Below are 17070 nucleotides of genomic sequence, written 5' to 3'. Positions count from 1 at the left end.
CACATCATTCCCCAGGGAGGGTGAGGCCCTCCTTGGGGGGATCTTCAAAGTCTGTCATTTCATCCAAGGAAGGACCTAGGCCCTTCCCCATGTGTCCAGGCAGAGAGAGCATCCCTCTATTTGGAATGGGCTCCCAAAGATCATTCATACACCATGATAAACACTGATCTTAAATTATAATTATATAGGTTGCCTGGACCTGGAATTCCTCTTTTAGAAACCTATTCTATAGATATATTAAAAATCACATTGTAATAATATGAACCAAGCACACCACATCTCTTCTTTTAGTAGTAGAAGTTTATAAAGAATATTTAATGTTCATTAATTTATGCCATAAATTAACATAAAACAAAAAGGTCCAAAAACTGTCTGGGTCTGGAGTTAGCAAATTAAGGCTTATGATGTTTAATCTTTGTTGTTTTTGATGTATTTTAATTGTGCATGTGCCTCAGTATGCTAGTGCCTACAGAGGCCTCAAGAGGGCATCAGCTCTCCAGCTCCCTTTTCCCTGCACCCTGATGTTTAATCTTGAGTGTCAACTTGACATGATTGAAGATCACCTAGGAGACAAACTGTACATGACGGTGGGGGAGTATGCATAGAGGCTTAAATAGGGTAGGAAAATCATGCTTATTATAGGTAACACTATTCTCCTGACAGGTCCTACCCTGAATGAAAAAGAGAACATGAATGGCATTCTAGCATTTGTGTTTCTCTGCTTCCTGACTGCAGATGCCATGAGGTCAGAACTCATATTCCTTCAGCCATCATGATACAGTGTACCTCAAAGCATGAGCCAAAATAAACCTTCCCTTCCTTAACTGTTTTTTGTAACAGGCACAAGAAAGGTACATACAGGCTCGTGAGCAAGTCCAGAAAGATTTGACTTCATACCTAAAGTGCTTCTGTTACTGAGCTATGTTTTGTACTATCACTGGAAGAGTTGAGTATCTGTGACAAAGATTAAGCATGATCTCTAAAATCAAGAGAAAGTGCTCTCATGGCCCTTAGAGAAAGTCTGCTAATCCTTCCCTCTTTAGTGCTATTATATTTGTTTCATGTAAACAGAGAAAGATCTACATGTATGTAAATATTTTAGATAGTTGTGTATTCTGTGTCTATACTACACATAGTTATGTATTCTATATTTATAATATATATGCATATATGTTCATAAAGAAATGCACTTCTACATTGGGTATGCTTATCTATGCATGTTAGGAAAATAATACAGGGTAAATAACAGTATGAATATAATATTTATAATGAAAACCTTAGTGAATATTGGAGTTTTACTTTTCTATTAAGAAACTCTATGTAAACATGAAGACTTTCCTGATACAAGGAAATGCTTTGTAGATCGGGTAAGGAAATATTTTCAGCGATGTGTGCTTTTCTACTGTGTAAAATTCTTTAACTCATAGCAAGTACATTTAAATGGTTTCATAATTGTTTTCTATATATTTACATAGGAGAGATGAGCAGCATCTACTGCAGTGCCCTGTATTACAGAAACACAACAGTTAGGGATCAACAGACCTGAATTGCATCTCAGTTAAAACCTTTACAGATTTCTTTAGTTTAATAGTAACTAAAGAACCTGAACCTCCCATTTCTCATGTATATAATAGGCATAGTGTGCATAACTGAAGAAATGCAGAGTCCTTATGAGAAATGCATGCAGATATAATTCTGTTTAATGCACAGCAAAGAGTAGACTTTTATTTCCACTAAGAATAAAGCCCTATTTTACACCTAGTACCAGCAAGTATACATGTAACTATTTTTGTAAACATTAATGATTTTGTTGCTGCTGTCAGTGATGTTACGGGCTTAACTTAAAATATTTCTAATAGCTTCTCTAAATTTTTGCAAAAACAGTGGAGGAACTAAATGGAAGACATAAATACAAAGAAAATGAACATTTCTCACAACCAAAATTGGCTATAAGGTAACACAGTGTATGTACTCACATCAATGTAGCTGGCATTTATGTAGGTGGACCCTGCATCTCCATTTATTTCAGAGAGTTCAACACGGTTGTAATCATCTGTTTAAAGTAAAGAAAACTTTAGTATTGAAATATCGAGTATTCATGCATTGACAACATACAGAAACTCAGTTCCCTATGTGAACTCACAGGGAAGGATGTCAACATAACGGTTTTTATTCTGGTTGTGGGGCTTTCGGGCATCTTTGATAGAAAACTTGCTGAATACTCGTGGAATGCTCTGGAAGAAACAAAAATTCTTGGAGTTACAGAAGAGTTCAAAAGGAGCAGGAGAAATAGGAGGAGAAAGAGGAGCAGGAGGAAGAGGAAGGAAGGAAGGAAGGAAGTTAGTTTTTCCTTTACCAGTTGCCATTGGGGATGAATGAGGTGGTAACTTATGACTATGTGCTTTCTACTGACAAACATGGTAGATAAAGTAGGTGTAATTAACTTTATTATGCATTTTCAAAAACTACCTATTTCCTTTAAAAATTAATAACAGAACCATTGAATTAAAAGTAATTTCAAAACAGTTACATGAAAAACATAAAATAATCAATGTGGCATTCAGAACTTCAGTTCATTACTGATCATTAGATAGTCACCTAGAACAAGTACAAAATGAGCCAAATATGTTTTGTGAGAGGGCTTCATAATCAGTTACAATGCACTAAAGCATTATACTATGATGTTTACCAGCTTCGTACTATGAATGGCCTTGCACCCTCACTGAGTCTCTCATCTCTAAATATGGCAGGAACATATGCCTGTATTATTTGCTGTGTTCGGTGTGCAGATTATTTGGCAAATGGTTTTGCAAATATACTTAACATGGAATCCTCTTGATGGCCATGTGGAGTTTCTTACCCTATATCAATGATGACACATACCTGAAACTCAGCCAGAAAAAGTCTACCCTCGTCAGCAATCTTCCTTTTATATGTTTCCAACAAAATGTCAGCATGAATTGGCTCCACATCCATAAGTTGCTTTTCATCATCTGTAAACAAGTGAGATTCAAGATCAATGTTGTGTATCTGCCTGTCTGTCTGTCTGTCTGCCTGTCTGTCGGATATGCATATGTCAATACATATCTTGAACTTAATTCTCAACAATTTATATTTGTAGAGAATTTAATTCACATGAAAGTGTTTGCCTATACATTAAGGACTTGTAAATCTTGTACTGCAGTCATTTTCTGACTCTGCACTATTCTCTTTACTAGAATGACCTTCTCCCTCCCTATGGCTAGATAAAGGGTCCCTGACAAAACATCACCATTGCCAGACATCCATGTTTTTGCTTGATATCATGGAATTTATAGTAGCTGACATATTTCTATATGCCATGATTATTATTTTTCTCATCAGCAACCTCACACATGCAAATTTTAATTTTTGTGAAATATTATAATTGTACAGATAATAAGAGAAAATGATTAATACTATTTTATCTACCATTCATCTTTTTTTTGGTTTTACGAGACAGGGTTTCTCTGTTTTGGAGGCTGTCGGTCCAGCCTGGCCTCGAACTCACAGAGATCCGCCTGCCTCTGCCTCCCGAGTGCTGGGATTAAAGGCGTGCAACACCAACGCCCGGCTCTACCATTCATCTTAATTTGGTTACACTCTACTGTCAAACACACTGCATTCATCTGTTGTACATAAAATATTTTAAAAAATTAAATACATTTTGAAACAACTTTCTGTGACTAAAAAATAAAGAATGTGGATGGGTGTTGAGCAGTACCATTTCTTTCTATTATGAAAACTTTCATGTGGATCTTGACAAAACATAGTTTTTTTACAAGATACATTTGTTATTTGATAATATTTTATATGTATGGTTTGTCCACATTCATGTATGTGCACACAACCATGCAGTTCCCACACAGTTCAGAAGGGGATAGCTGCTCTGCTAGGGAGTTAGGGCAGTTGTGAGCAGTCAAAAGGATGCTGACAACTAACCCAGATTCTCTTCAAGAGCAGTCAATGCTCTTCATCTCTGAGTCATCTCTCCAGCCACACAAACCATGGTTTTAAAAGGTTAAGAATCTTTGTGCTAGCCTGGCAGTGGTGGCACACACCTTTAATCCCAGCACTTGGTGGGCAGAGGCAGGCGGATCTCTGTGAGTACAAGGTCGGCATAGTCTACAAAAGTGAATGAAATTCAGGATCTCCAGGGCTACACAGAGAAACTCTGTCTTGAAAAACATAATAGTAATAATAATAAAAGAAAAGAAAAAGAAACTTTGTGCCATCACATTTGCCAATGTTTCTCTTACTCTCCCAACTCCTGTTTCTTGTTCTTTCTCCAGGTGCCCAGGTGCCATGGTAACTGTCCTCATTGTCAAATGAAGAAAGAAGCTGTCCAGGACTGTGGCATCATTATCTTACTGTTTACAGTTCTTTGTTTCCAAACAAAATTACAACTTTGGCTAGATGCAGTACATAGTTCCTTTGGGTGATGGGAAATACATAGAACTCATCCATGCTCATGCTAAACCTAGAGGTTTATTTAGAATAAGTTCTAAACTCTTTCCAGTAGCAACTGATACTAATTACAAGACAAAACATCTGATGCTTCCAATCCACCTTAATCCCAGGAAGTGTACTTTACCCTCTGCCCAGGTATGATCACTCTTTTGTCCCTCCTTCTCCTTACAGCCTAACAGAACCAACACTCTGTAAATGCTACTTTGTTGACTTTTTTCTAGTCACTGACATGCACTGAATTCTTTTTGCTCTTTTTTTTTTGAAATTTCAAGACAGAGTTTCTCTGTATTGTTATGGAGACTGTCCTGGAACTCACTCTGTAGACCAGGCTGGCCTCGAACTCATAGAGATCTGCCTGCCTCTGCCTCCTGAGTGCTGGGATTAAAGGTGTGCACCACCAACGCCCGGCACACTGGATTCTATATACTCATCCTGGCACTGGGGAGAAACCACTGAAAAAAAGAGGAACCTTCCACTTTCTCAAAGTCTGCAACCTACTTATGGTAGGCTAACCAACAAAGATGCAGACAAATACGAGTGTCAAGTTGTGAGGCAGTCTCTAAAAGAGACTAAAACTAAGGATCTCTGAAGAACCAGCCCAAAAGAGGATGCACATGAACTTGGTACCTCCAGTTGTCAGAAGGAAATCCTTCACACAGGAGGTAACAAAAGATAGAGACGTGCTGTGTCTTATGTAATGGAAAAACAAGCTACCTTAATTATCATAAACATAGTTTAAATATCTTTAATGATTGACTTTTATTGATTCTGTCTTTAAGACATTAAGAAATCCTTTAAAAGTTGAAATAAGGGATGTCTATTCTTTATACAATGTCTACTTTCTCTTCATATCAACTCATCGCTATGGAATACCATCTGTTCTCCCATTATTCCTTACTCACTAGCTGGTCTGATGTTTCCCAGCACTCTTAGCCAACCAAATTACTGCACCCTCAAAAGGCAACTGTCTACCATTTTTCTATATACACAACTATGCACATTAAATAGCTATAACATTTACCAAATTGTTCTTACTCATCAATACACTTGGATTCCTCTATTTTATTCCCAAACCTTGAAGGACAGAGATCATGACCTGTCACTATAGTACTCTCAGTTCCATAGACAATATTTGTGATACCTTGAAAACTTCACATAGATGACTACTTTTGGAAAAACATAAATTTGTTTCATCATGTGTCAATAGACAAAGTCCAGATTTAATTAAAAATGAACATCCCTTATTTTGCAATAAGAGAATGCAAATTCAGAGGAATAATATTCATCAGTAAAAATTTATACTCACCCCTTTCGACAAGTTCCTGTTGTTCATCTAAATTGCTGTGAAAATAAGAAAGATGAGTTTTTGTATTTGTATAGAACATGGAATTCAGTTGGCCTTCAACTTAACTGAGCAATCACTGTTTTATAAATTTACTGAATGAAGGGGGAAATAGAGGTAAGGTTAACAGAAGAAGGGATAGAGGGCAATATGAGAGGAGAGAGAATGAGAAGATAGAAAGTGAGGGAGGTAAAACAGGAACTTGGGGAGAGTGAAGAAGCCAAAGCAGCAAAGAAATCAATCAAAAGTTGCCTGTAAATTTCAGAAGAGTGAGAAAGAGTTAAGGGAATTCTCCCAATTTTCATAAATATTTATTTCCTTGGGCAAAGAAATAAACACACTTCCCAGAACTTCCCTCCTTTTGAATTTGCTGTCCCCAGATTACTATCATCTACTGTGGATTAAAAGATAAGGTGCATATTCTTTGCTCTGATCATTATCAAAACAAGCCTACAATACCATTAGCAAAGTCAGAGAAAGTTCTTACAGTAAGCCAATAATTCCATGTTAAGTCTCTAACACCCAATTCAGTCATGAATTGAAGTTTATACCATCGTCTCTAGTCCATTGCTCAGTTAATGCATTTTGAACATCTCTTGACATTATTATAACTAATATTGGCTCCTAATTCAAAATTAATTGTCTCTTACCTGGATCTTTTCTTACGCAGGTCATAGATTTTATACAGAACAACAAGCAGGGCTATTGATGTCACAATAATCAGAAACACCAGGAATATAATCAGTGCCTTAGCATTATCTAGAAATTACAAGAGGTTATTATGTCATATACTTTGGTAGACAATGTGAGTGACTTTCATGAACTAGAATTTTAGTAATTTTTCATTTATGGTGAAAATTCAAAGCAAAAATTTTAGAATAAGATGAAATACATTAAAATCTTGATTTTGCAATAATGGGCTCTGTTATTTCAAAATTCCCCAGGCATTTATATTTAAAGAGGCTAATTAGAATATAGATGAGCTCTTCCATTTCTTTTCATTAAATACTGTACTTTTGTAGAAAACTATCATTTAGATTTAATTCCCTTTCAGAGAGTCATTTTAAAGGGATCAATGAGGTAATACAGTTATTACAGCTTTCAGAAAGAAACTCATAGTTTACCATTGAGCACAGAAATGGGTAGCCTCCTAGGGGATTCATAAAAACTTCTACCCCACAAAGATAAATCTCTTACATGCTCACTGGGGGATAAAACCAATTAACCAAGAGACAAAATTTATTTCATTTGACAGTGAGGATTAACACTTTCCCTAGCTTGAGTTTTCACTGAGAATCAATGTAAATCACAAGCATAGGGAAAGCAGAGCAAAGCAGGTATCCAGGGTTATGTGCCATCCATTTCCTGCTCACAATGGAAATGCAATAAACACATGAAGTGGCATCAAAGTTGGAGCCCCAGAGCCAGGATGTTGAGCTTCCAACCTTAGTTCTTACTTCCTGAAAGAGAATCCTACTACCTTTGCACCTCAGTTCCTTAATTCCTGAAAAGAGGCTAAATAATATGATTCCGGCAAATGGTAGACTGTGTAGAACACAGAGAAAGGTAGCTGTTCATAACCCCCAAGCCGTATGTGTGTGTGTGTGTGTGTGTGTGTGTGCTTTATTGTCTATAATGATGCTCCAGATGTATATGATATCTTAGAAATCAAAGCATAATCAGTATACACATCTGTAGCACATATATAAGTCAAACACAACAGTCACATTTAAAGGCGCTACCAAAAATACCTGTCTGTACAAATAAATACTCTTAAAATTTGTAATGAATGCAATATCCACTTAGTGACTAAGTGATCAAATCTATTAATTTTATTTTTATGGTACTGTATTTTAATCTGTGTTTACTCAGAGGTTTTTTGAAAGTTGCAGGCATTTATAAAATGTGCACAAGCAGCTAAAGAGTCAAATGATGAATGCAAAATAGAACAGCTTTTGCTCAAGCAAAACTATACACATAGAGGTAAAAAAAAATAGGGCAGGATCACTTACAAGATGTTGATTGATATTGAGCAACTGCCTCTCCCTGATACACTCCATTGTGAAAAGAGAGCTAAATTTCAGTTAAAAAAGAAAAGAAAAAGAAAAAATTTAGTTTTCTACTATAACTGTGTATGGCATGTTATAAAATGTAAATTATTTCTCATGAAATCTGCTTCTTTTCATTAAAAACTTCTGAGTCAAAGCTGACACTAAGATTATTTTGTTGTATCCAGCCAAAAAGATAGAAAAGGGGCTTTCATATCTTAGGAATGACATCAATAGCAAATGGAAATGGAAGAACACAGTTCAAGAAATAAAATACAGAGTTAATAATTTTTTGGTATGGTAAATAGGCAAAAATAGTTGTCTATTAATATGCTAGTAGGTTCACATTTTATTTTTAAAGTAAATCTGCTATTTACAAGAGTTGGGTATAGAATGTACATATTATGAGTGTAAAAGACATGAACAAATTACAGTGTGGAAATAATTATCATAAACTCCTAGAGCTCATAAAATTTAATACAAGTAAAGAAAACAAGCTTGATATGAAAGGACTATTGATATCACATAAATGATGTAAAATAGATCTCTATAAGGGATTAATATGGTATAATAACCCTGACAAACATGAACAGAAGCTTTCACTCTCTATACAAGTGAGTATAGGATTTCTCAATATTCATAAACAAAATTGTATCAATTACCTCTTATAAAGCAATAAAATTCACAATATTAAAATTTTAAACTCCACAGATGGAAATATATTACATTATAAACTCCTCCAAGTATCCACTATAGATTCTTTAGAAGTCATCAAGGTAATAATTATCAGAATGAACAACATACTTTAAGAATTCATTCCTCTCTATGTGCAGGCTGGCAATATAACTGACAAGTCATGTAGGAACAGGATACAAATTTTTCCAAACCACAATAATAATGATCATAATTATTTTTCATAAGAGGCAAATATACAATGAGAAAAACACAATAACAAGTCACTAGAAATAAATTATTATAAATAAAACAAATATAAATATTTTAGTAGAGTTGGTAATACTGAATAAACATGAGATGATTGCATGCTCATAAAAGTGTGTATGTTGTCTTGGGTCATAAATGCATGGGGAAATAAGTCATGATAAGTGAAATGAAGAAAACAAGAGATCTACTTATATAGTGGGAGAAGGAATAGCTAAGTGAAGATTATCTCCTAATTCGAATTTTATGTTTATAATATTCACCCATATATCCCAGAATAATTTCTAATGTTTGAAGGGTAGACAAAGAGAATCCTAGGAAGAAAAGCAAGTCATGAAATAAAGTCATCAACTAGATAAAAGCTGAATGTGTGTATGAGATTAAATGGAACACTGTACCAAGAGCTTTGTGGCTCTTGAGGAAGCTGAACACAGTGAAACAGAATGCAGGATGCTTTAGTAACAACAAATGTTTCTCTGTGTGGAACACCCTTCAGGAAGATGTAAATGGCACACTCACTTGAAAAAATAACTGTACCTCTACAGTAAATGGATCAAAGGGATTTCTAAGATACAAACCATCCCTATGCTATTTAAAGATACCCACACTGAAAAAGAGTGTAATCTATTCAAAATGCAACAAAAGTTATACATACCACACAGATGTCAAACCTATCTGTATATATTTGTTGAATAATTTCCTTTGTGAATATCTACTCATGGAATCAATAAAATACTGAACTATTCAATAATTCAATGAAACAATAACACACTATGAAAGGTAAGAGATAATTTGTCCCTTGGAGTATGAAGAGTGTTTTGCATTAGGAAACCCATTACTGTAATTCACCACCATGAGCAAGTCAGACTATTTAATTACCACTGTAGCACCATTTAAAATAGCACCATATCTATTTTTAATGGATTCCAAACTACTAGTAATTACTATTATTGGTTGTCAATTTGACTACATCTGGAATTACCTAAAACCCAAGGAGCTAGGTAAAATTGTGAAAGTTTTTTTCTTGATTTATGTATTTGAAGTAGAAAGACCCACCTTAAATCCAGATTTTTTGAGGTGGTAAGATCCACCTGAAATGTGGACCACACCTTTTTGTGGAAACTTACATAAAGGACACAAAAGAAGGAAGCAATTTCTCTTTGTCTGCTTACTCTTCCTCTTGCTGTCAATTCATTCTATCACTGACATTAGACTGAGATTCTGGAATTTACTAAAGTCCAGCTGAGACATCCAGCCTCATGGACTGAACAACTCCTAAATTCTTGGACTTTCCATTGGTAAACAGCCATTGTTGGAATAGCTGGACCACAACCTGTAAACTACTATAATAAATACCATACGCATTCACTCTGTTTTGTTACTCTAGAGAAGTATGACAAATACTTTTCTTCTTTAAAAGTATAATCCAAAAAGTTTGTTATACAAAAAGCTTGAAGTGACAAGAAGCTAATGAAGTAAACTATCACTATCAGGCTGTGATGGTTAATGTTCATTGTCAAATTGACAAGATCTAAAAAACCTATTAAAAATACCTCAGAACATATCTATGAAGGAGTTTCAATATGGAGCTAGTTGAGGAGTAAGACCCACCCTAAATGTGGGTAGCACTGTCCCATTTTACATTTAAAAATAATGAGACTAAATAATAAGGAGAAAGTGGGCTTAACACTACTGTGTTGGTTTGCAGCTGTGGATAAAATGTGGCCAGCTGCCTCATGGTCCTGCCATCATCCCTTCCCCATCAAAGTAAACTGTATCCCCTCCAATTGTGAGAAAAATAAGTTCTTCCTTAAGTCAATTTGTCAGGTGATTTTTATAACAACAAGACAAGTAGTTAATATAGAAAAGTAGGGGTCAAAGAGATGGCTCAACAGATAAAAGTGCTTGCTACACAAGCCTAGAAATCTGAATACAATTCCTTGAATCCATGGTAGAAGGAGAGACTTGACTTCACAGAGATTTCCTCTAACTTACATGTATGTGCACTATAGTATGTATTAACCACATTCATATGCCTTCATAATTATGTGCCTTCATAAGTAAAGTAAAATTATGAAGAAAATCTCCTTCAAGGAATGATCATTGCTGTGATGCACCCAAGTACATGATCCTCATTCCTTTGAAACTTCTTTGTGCAAAAGTGGGAGAGTTTGGAGATTCATTCTAAAGGAGGCTTAGAATGCTTTAAGTGGAACATAATAAATAATTTTGGTCAGAATCTGAAGACCAGAATGCCAAGAGAATGATGAATAGTAAGTGCCCAGCTCATGGTGTTACCAGGGTTGGAGTGAACCAGGGTTGAATGCAGCAGCTACATGATACATTTTTGGCAAAGAATTTGGCTAGATTCTGTCCATGACTGAGGAAAAAGAGTAATAGTGAAGTAAAAAGAATTGTTTTAATCTCTTTGGTGGAGGAAATCTCATGATATTACAGTGTCCAGGCTGTAGCATGGCTCCTGCTTACTGCTCTCATTCAGATCTCCAGGAAGAAGGAAGGAAAACACAAAGATGTGAACTTTTATGGAGAAAGCAAGTTTAAAGGGGAAGATGAGGGGTGCACCAAAGGTGGAAGATTATAGATTAAAATCTGTATGCTTGGATGTCAAGTTGACAAGTAGACATATGATGGTTAGTATTGATTGTTAATTTGACAGATCTATAATAGCCTCAGAAATACATTTCTAGTCATGTATATGAAGGAGTAGGGTTAACTGCATGGGGGAAAACAACCCTGCCAGGTCTAGGGTCCCAAATGGAATAATTAAAAGATAGTGAGATGAGCACCAACATCCATCTCTATTGCTATCTGAATACGGATTCATTGTAACCAGTTCTATCAAGCTGCTGAAACAATGCCTTCTCTCAAACTAGAATCCAGAGGAAGATTTTCCTTCCCTAAGTTGACCTTTTCATATATTGAGTAGTAATGATTAAAGGCATTAAAAGAAGTTATTATTATCAATAAACATGTTTACTGAATGCTGTGTATATCAGAGCACAGTACAGTTATTGTTAGAAGACAATGGCAAGACCATATGACAAAACCCCATCTAACTATTGGAAGTTAAATAATAAAAAAGTGGAAAGGTGAGCATGCTGAAATGACAGAAATAATTGCTGAACTGTGTTAGAAATGGTAATTTCATCTAATGTCTATACATTTTCATTTAAACATCAGAAATATCTTTATAATACATGATCCACAGTGAAATCATAGGTATTTTAAGCTTTTTACATTCACTTTATGTTTTGATTTTTCTTGAATTTGTTTCTAGAATTTTCTAAATTCAAAGTACGCATAAAAGTTTGTAGTTGAAAACAGTAAAAATAAACATTTGGCAAAATAAAGATCTGCTACTCTTGGATTTTCATCTACCAGACACATGAGCAATAACTTCCCAACAGTCATCATTTTGAAATTGTAAATATTCTAGCAAAATTTTGCCTCAAAACATTGCTTTTCATTCCAGAGATAAAATTGGCACCAAACTGTTGAATGTTCTAAAGTGTTGATTTCACAAGTTACCAGAGATCTCTGAGCCCATATAAACATTGACCTTAATGCTATGCAAGTACTAAGTATTCAAAACTGTTAATATAGCTTGGGAAAGTAATGATTATGGAAAGTGTAACCTTACCAGAAATGTATAGTCAGTTGAATAGTAGAGATTTGCTACATCAAATTTGCACGTAGTGCTGTTGAAATCCTTAAATAAGGAATCTCCACTTTTGACTTTCAAAATGTAAAATTTTCCAGGGCCATTAGTTTCACTAGGAAGATCGCATGTGACAATTATAAAATTTTCTGACTTCCTGACGACTTTCATTCCATTGACTATGCTTGGTGCTGTCAAAATAAAATGTTTGTCATCTTAATCATTTGATATGTGAAAATGTAAATAACTTGAAACATGAGTACAATGTAAACCATTTTAAATGTTGGTCTGCACATGAGAACACAGATGCAGGATCTATATTAAAACATCTGAAAATAAATCACCTCTTCATTAAGTGTTAACGTATAAGACATGCTGGAAGTCCCGAGAGTTTGCGCCATCCCTGCAGAACAGGATGTGGAACTGAACAACAGTGAGAAGTGAGAAGGAGGAGGGGCGAGGAAGGGTGCTTGGGAAACATGGACGGTCTGCTGTACAGCCCAGACATTCCTTCTCACGAGTATCCTACTCAACACCCGGTGCGATTCTAGAATTAACAAACCATTTTCATTTGCTTTGACATCCCAGAAACCTGGGAAGGCACAATATTATGTGGTTATAAGACTTGTACAATTTTCAATGCCTTTATTAATTCTTTGAGTATGTTATACAATATATATTTGAGCCTGCTCATGCATACACACCCTGGCTCCTCCTCTCACCATCTGCTCTTCCCTGTCACCCATTTCCATTCAGCTTTGAGTTTACTCTTCTTCTTGCCCCATCAAGATAGTGCCTGGGCTTGGGGCCTGTCCTAATGTGTGGTCAGTCTATCAAGCGTCACATCATTAACGGAAACTGACTCTCCTTCTCTAGTAGTTATCAAATGCTAACAGTGCCTGAGCTAGTGATGGGATTATGTACACACTTTTCCTTTCCACACTGGCATTTTAGGATTTGGACATTTAAAACTTGAGCCTAGGTGACGTGGAAAATGTTTTAAAAGTGACAATATTATTTTCTCCAGGAATCTGGTGCTCATGTAGGTCAAATGGTCACAGATCCTACTATATCCCCAGGCTCTTTCTTGTTCCCTGCCTATTCACGATTAGTAACTACCTTGGACACTAATCTAGCATTGTTTCTGCAAACTATGTGAACATCACAATGGAAGCAAGATCATTGAAATTTCCATGACATTAAAAAAGCTGTATATTATTAAATGTTTTGTCACGTAACTATGAGTCAGTGCTCTGTAGGACATGATTAAGAATCTTGGTACAGATAGTGTTTCCAGATAGTAAAGAGAGAATTTTTAATTTAAATTGCTGAGGGGTTTAACTGCTTGAAGTCTTATGAAGCATACTGGCTGATGACGCTTCCAGCTTTGTTCCTTCAACCTTGTGACAATATTTGATGAATGCATTGAACCTTGATTATCAGGCTTTAAATATTTTTTAAATCTAAGATTTTAAATTTTAATTAATTTTAAACCTTAGATGTTAACAGACATGCCAGGCCAATGTATTTCCCAAATTAGAAAGATCAACACATTGTACATGAAAATTGCATTTGTTGTTCCTTGACATTTGTGGAACAAATATTAAAGCAAAGAACTTACGAGCTGCTTTCGTCCTAAAGGAGCATGATTCAGCAGGCCCTTGGCGTTCCACTTCCCCAAAGACATAGGCGTTGAGTGACACTCTATAAGGTGTATAAGGTTTCAGGTACTTCATCTCATAATGGGTCCCATTCACATTCATAGTTTTACATTCTCCTAAAATTGAAAAGAAAACAAACTATTTAGTATGTTTCTGAAAGTTGGGATCCCCATACAATGTGTATAACTTGATTTTTACATTATATCATTCCAGGCATACTCCAAATACTGAGTCACATGTTGTCTTTCATCTGTGTTCCCAGCTCCAAATTTTTGGATGTGAGTATACAACCTAGAGTAGCTGCAGGAACTAGGGAAATGCAAAGGGACTGGGAAGTGGGACAGCAGGATATAGGTGACATGAAGCGAGAGAAGAGTAATGTGGAGGGCTTTAATGAAGGAAGGGAGGACAACATAGAAAAGGAGGGAGAAAGAGGAACATAAAATACTAAGGATGCTTGAAGAAGACAGAGGTAACCATTACTTTATATTCACCCATAAATTGAAGGTAAGTCCCTATTGCTAATGACATCATATAATTCACCGGGCCATGAGAATGAGGGAGGGAATATCTGATTAGGAACTGACCTGGAAACCTACTCTCTGGGGACTAGCTTTCCTAGTACCAGAAGGTGATATGCAAGCCATGAAGGGATGAAAACAATCAAATATCCTACCTAGCTGTGACATCTATGAACGACAACAATGAACAGCACAGTTAAGTCATCCTTACTATCGGTACTCCTGTCTTGGCAGTAAGCAATAGCTGTATAATTGGCCCACGTAACGGGAGGAAAATTACATCTTGAACTGTAGACACAGCAAACTACATGACCCTAGAGGAACTAGAGGTACTAAAATCTAGAGGAACACTCCCTCTCACACTCACTGAATTCTAAATACATATTGTAATACTTAAGTAAGTATAACTCTTACACCTCATCAAAGAAACTTCTTTTTGCGGCTGATGGAGACCATTCAGAAAGCCACAGCTTGTCAAACAGCAGAGAACAACATACAGTAGAGTGATTATCTCCAATTAATGCATCAACAACACAACTCTGCATGCAACTTCAGCTCAGGGAATATCAAAGAAGATGCTGAAGCAGAACGACTGTAAAATCCAGAGGACCAAGAAGTCTGCCATGTAATTGTGTCTTAGAAGGAAACCTACACCGATTAAATCTGAACAAGACGGCTACCTGATGAGACCTGAACAATTCTGCCAACAGTTGACACCCACTCCTGAATGGGGGAAACCTCACCAGGCCCAACCTTAAATGAAGAACTACAAGTTATTAACAACTGCTGAGATCAGAATAGTCCATCTTCCCTCCGGATGATCCTTTTGATTGGTTACCTGGTGTCAAGTGATCTGAAGGCAACTCTGGATGGACTCAGCAGGCTGTGATTTTATGTTAATTCATTTATGTGTATACAGTAACAATTAAATAAGAGGAGGCTGTGAGATTAGGAGAGAGGAACAGAAGTATAGGGGGAAGAGAGGGAGAGGGATGAGGGAAATGGTTTAAGTGTGTTTTGATTTTACAGATATACATGTGTGTGTGATAGATAGATAGATAGATAGACAGACAGACAGACAGATAGGTAGACAGACAGGCATATGTGTGCATATGCACATGTATTTACACAAATATGTATATATATATATATTATGAGAAAGCCACACAAACAATATAAAAAGTTCACTGAATAAATCCAATTATTTTGACAATCTCAAAGTATCCAACATTATGATTGCATATCAGTAATGCAGTACATACAGTATTCAATTAACTTAGACACATTTGTGGAGATTTTCTCTTCTGACACAATACAGACCCAAGTGAACACTGCAAAATTTATGTTGCCATGCTCTAAAAAGGTTGTTTTCATCACATCTTTTCTGACACTTAACTCTGACCTTAGAGCTTCAATAGGAGTTACAGTTACAGGCTTTCAGGTCAGAAGCCATCAGATCACCAATAACTGGATTTACTGTTTTGCATTATTTTAAAGTTGTAGAAATCCGTGGGGCCATGACAATCATGGGAGACTTTATTATGTTACTAAAATCATGGAAATTTTGCATGGAAAGATGAGTAAAACAATTAGTTGGAAGAGAAAACCTAGATATTTTGGGGTTGTTAGGGCCTAGTCCCTGGACTTGTACATACTATACAAGCATGTTACTGCAAACATGATTAGCATAGCAGATTTTGGATATATAGATAAGGATGATAAGTTAAGACTTGGATACACCTTACCACATCAGTGGAAGTGCTAGCATATGTTAGTGGGAAATCACTGGGAACATATTGACATTTTAAGTGGAAAAAATTAAAGCAAAGGAATTATAAGCTGCATGTTATTAGACAGCATTTGCAATGATAACAATAACACCAAAATGTGATCAATGACCCTCTACATGTGACAATCACTGTTTATGTGATGTATGAGTTAATTGATTTGTCACACCACCTGATTTTACAGAAAACTGAGCCATAGAGAAGTTAAGCCACTTGTCCATAACCACAGGCAAGGAAAATGAAGCCAGGATGGAACTTAGGCACTGAGGTCTGGAATTTGAGCTATGGCCTTTACCATTTCACCTCCTCTCTTGAGAAAATCAGGCAATTGATGCTCACAATGTGGTGAAGCCTGAATTTTGTCTTGAGACCATACTTCTCTGGTGCTCTCGGATATGAGTTTGGAATTTGGGGAACAGTATCAGAAAAGATTCAACATATGCTTATTACCACATTTATGGAATGGAATATCACCATGGAAGACTCAATAATATGTTAGGGAAAGCAATTTATCTAATGGTACCTATTTCTCAGAATTCCCCAAAGCCTGGGCACATTGGTGTTAGTTTCTTGTTCAGGTTTGCTTTATACACAGAAGGAATCCT

General features: G+C 36.0%; 1 protein-coding gene across 5 annotated transcripts in view; it reads right to left on the bottom strand.

Moving 5' to 3' along the window:
• The window catches only part of Ptprc (protein tyrosine phosphatase receptor type C), a 104624-nt gene that overhangs the window by 21631 nt on the left and 65923 nt on the right, over positions 1–17070 (bottom strand). For all 5 annotated transcript variants that reach the window (XM_021229172.2, XM_040737885.1, XM_021229175.2 and 2 more), the window contains 8 exons: positions 14118–14273; positions 12479–12687; positions 7843–7903; positions 6481–6589; positions 5795–5829; positions 2884–2993; positions 2144–2234; positions 1977–2053 (listed from right to left, as the gene is read on the bottom strand). In XM_021229172.2, the coding sequence (XP_021084831.1) occupies positions 1977–2053; positions 2144–2234; positions 2884–2993; positions 5795–5829; positions 6481–6589; positions 7843–7903; positions 12479–12687; positions 14118–14273 (848 nt within the window). The remainder of the gene's footprint in view (positions 1–1976; positions 2054–2143; positions 2235–2883; positions 2994–5794; positions 5830–6480; positions 6590–7842; positions 7904–12478; positions 12688–14117; positions 14274–17070) is intronic.

The sequence above is a fragment of the Mesocricetus auratus genome, unplaced genomic scaffold (assembly GCF_017639785.1).
Source record: "Mesocricetus auratus isolate SY011 unplaced genomic scaffold, BCM_Maur_2.0 Super-Scaffold_100676, whole genome shotgun sequence".
Classification (NCBI taxonomy): Eukaryota; Metazoa; Chordata; class Mammalia; order Rodentia; family Cricetidae; genus Mesocricetus; species Mesocricetus auratus.
This window is presented reverse-complemented; position numbering and strand designations above follow the sequence as displayed.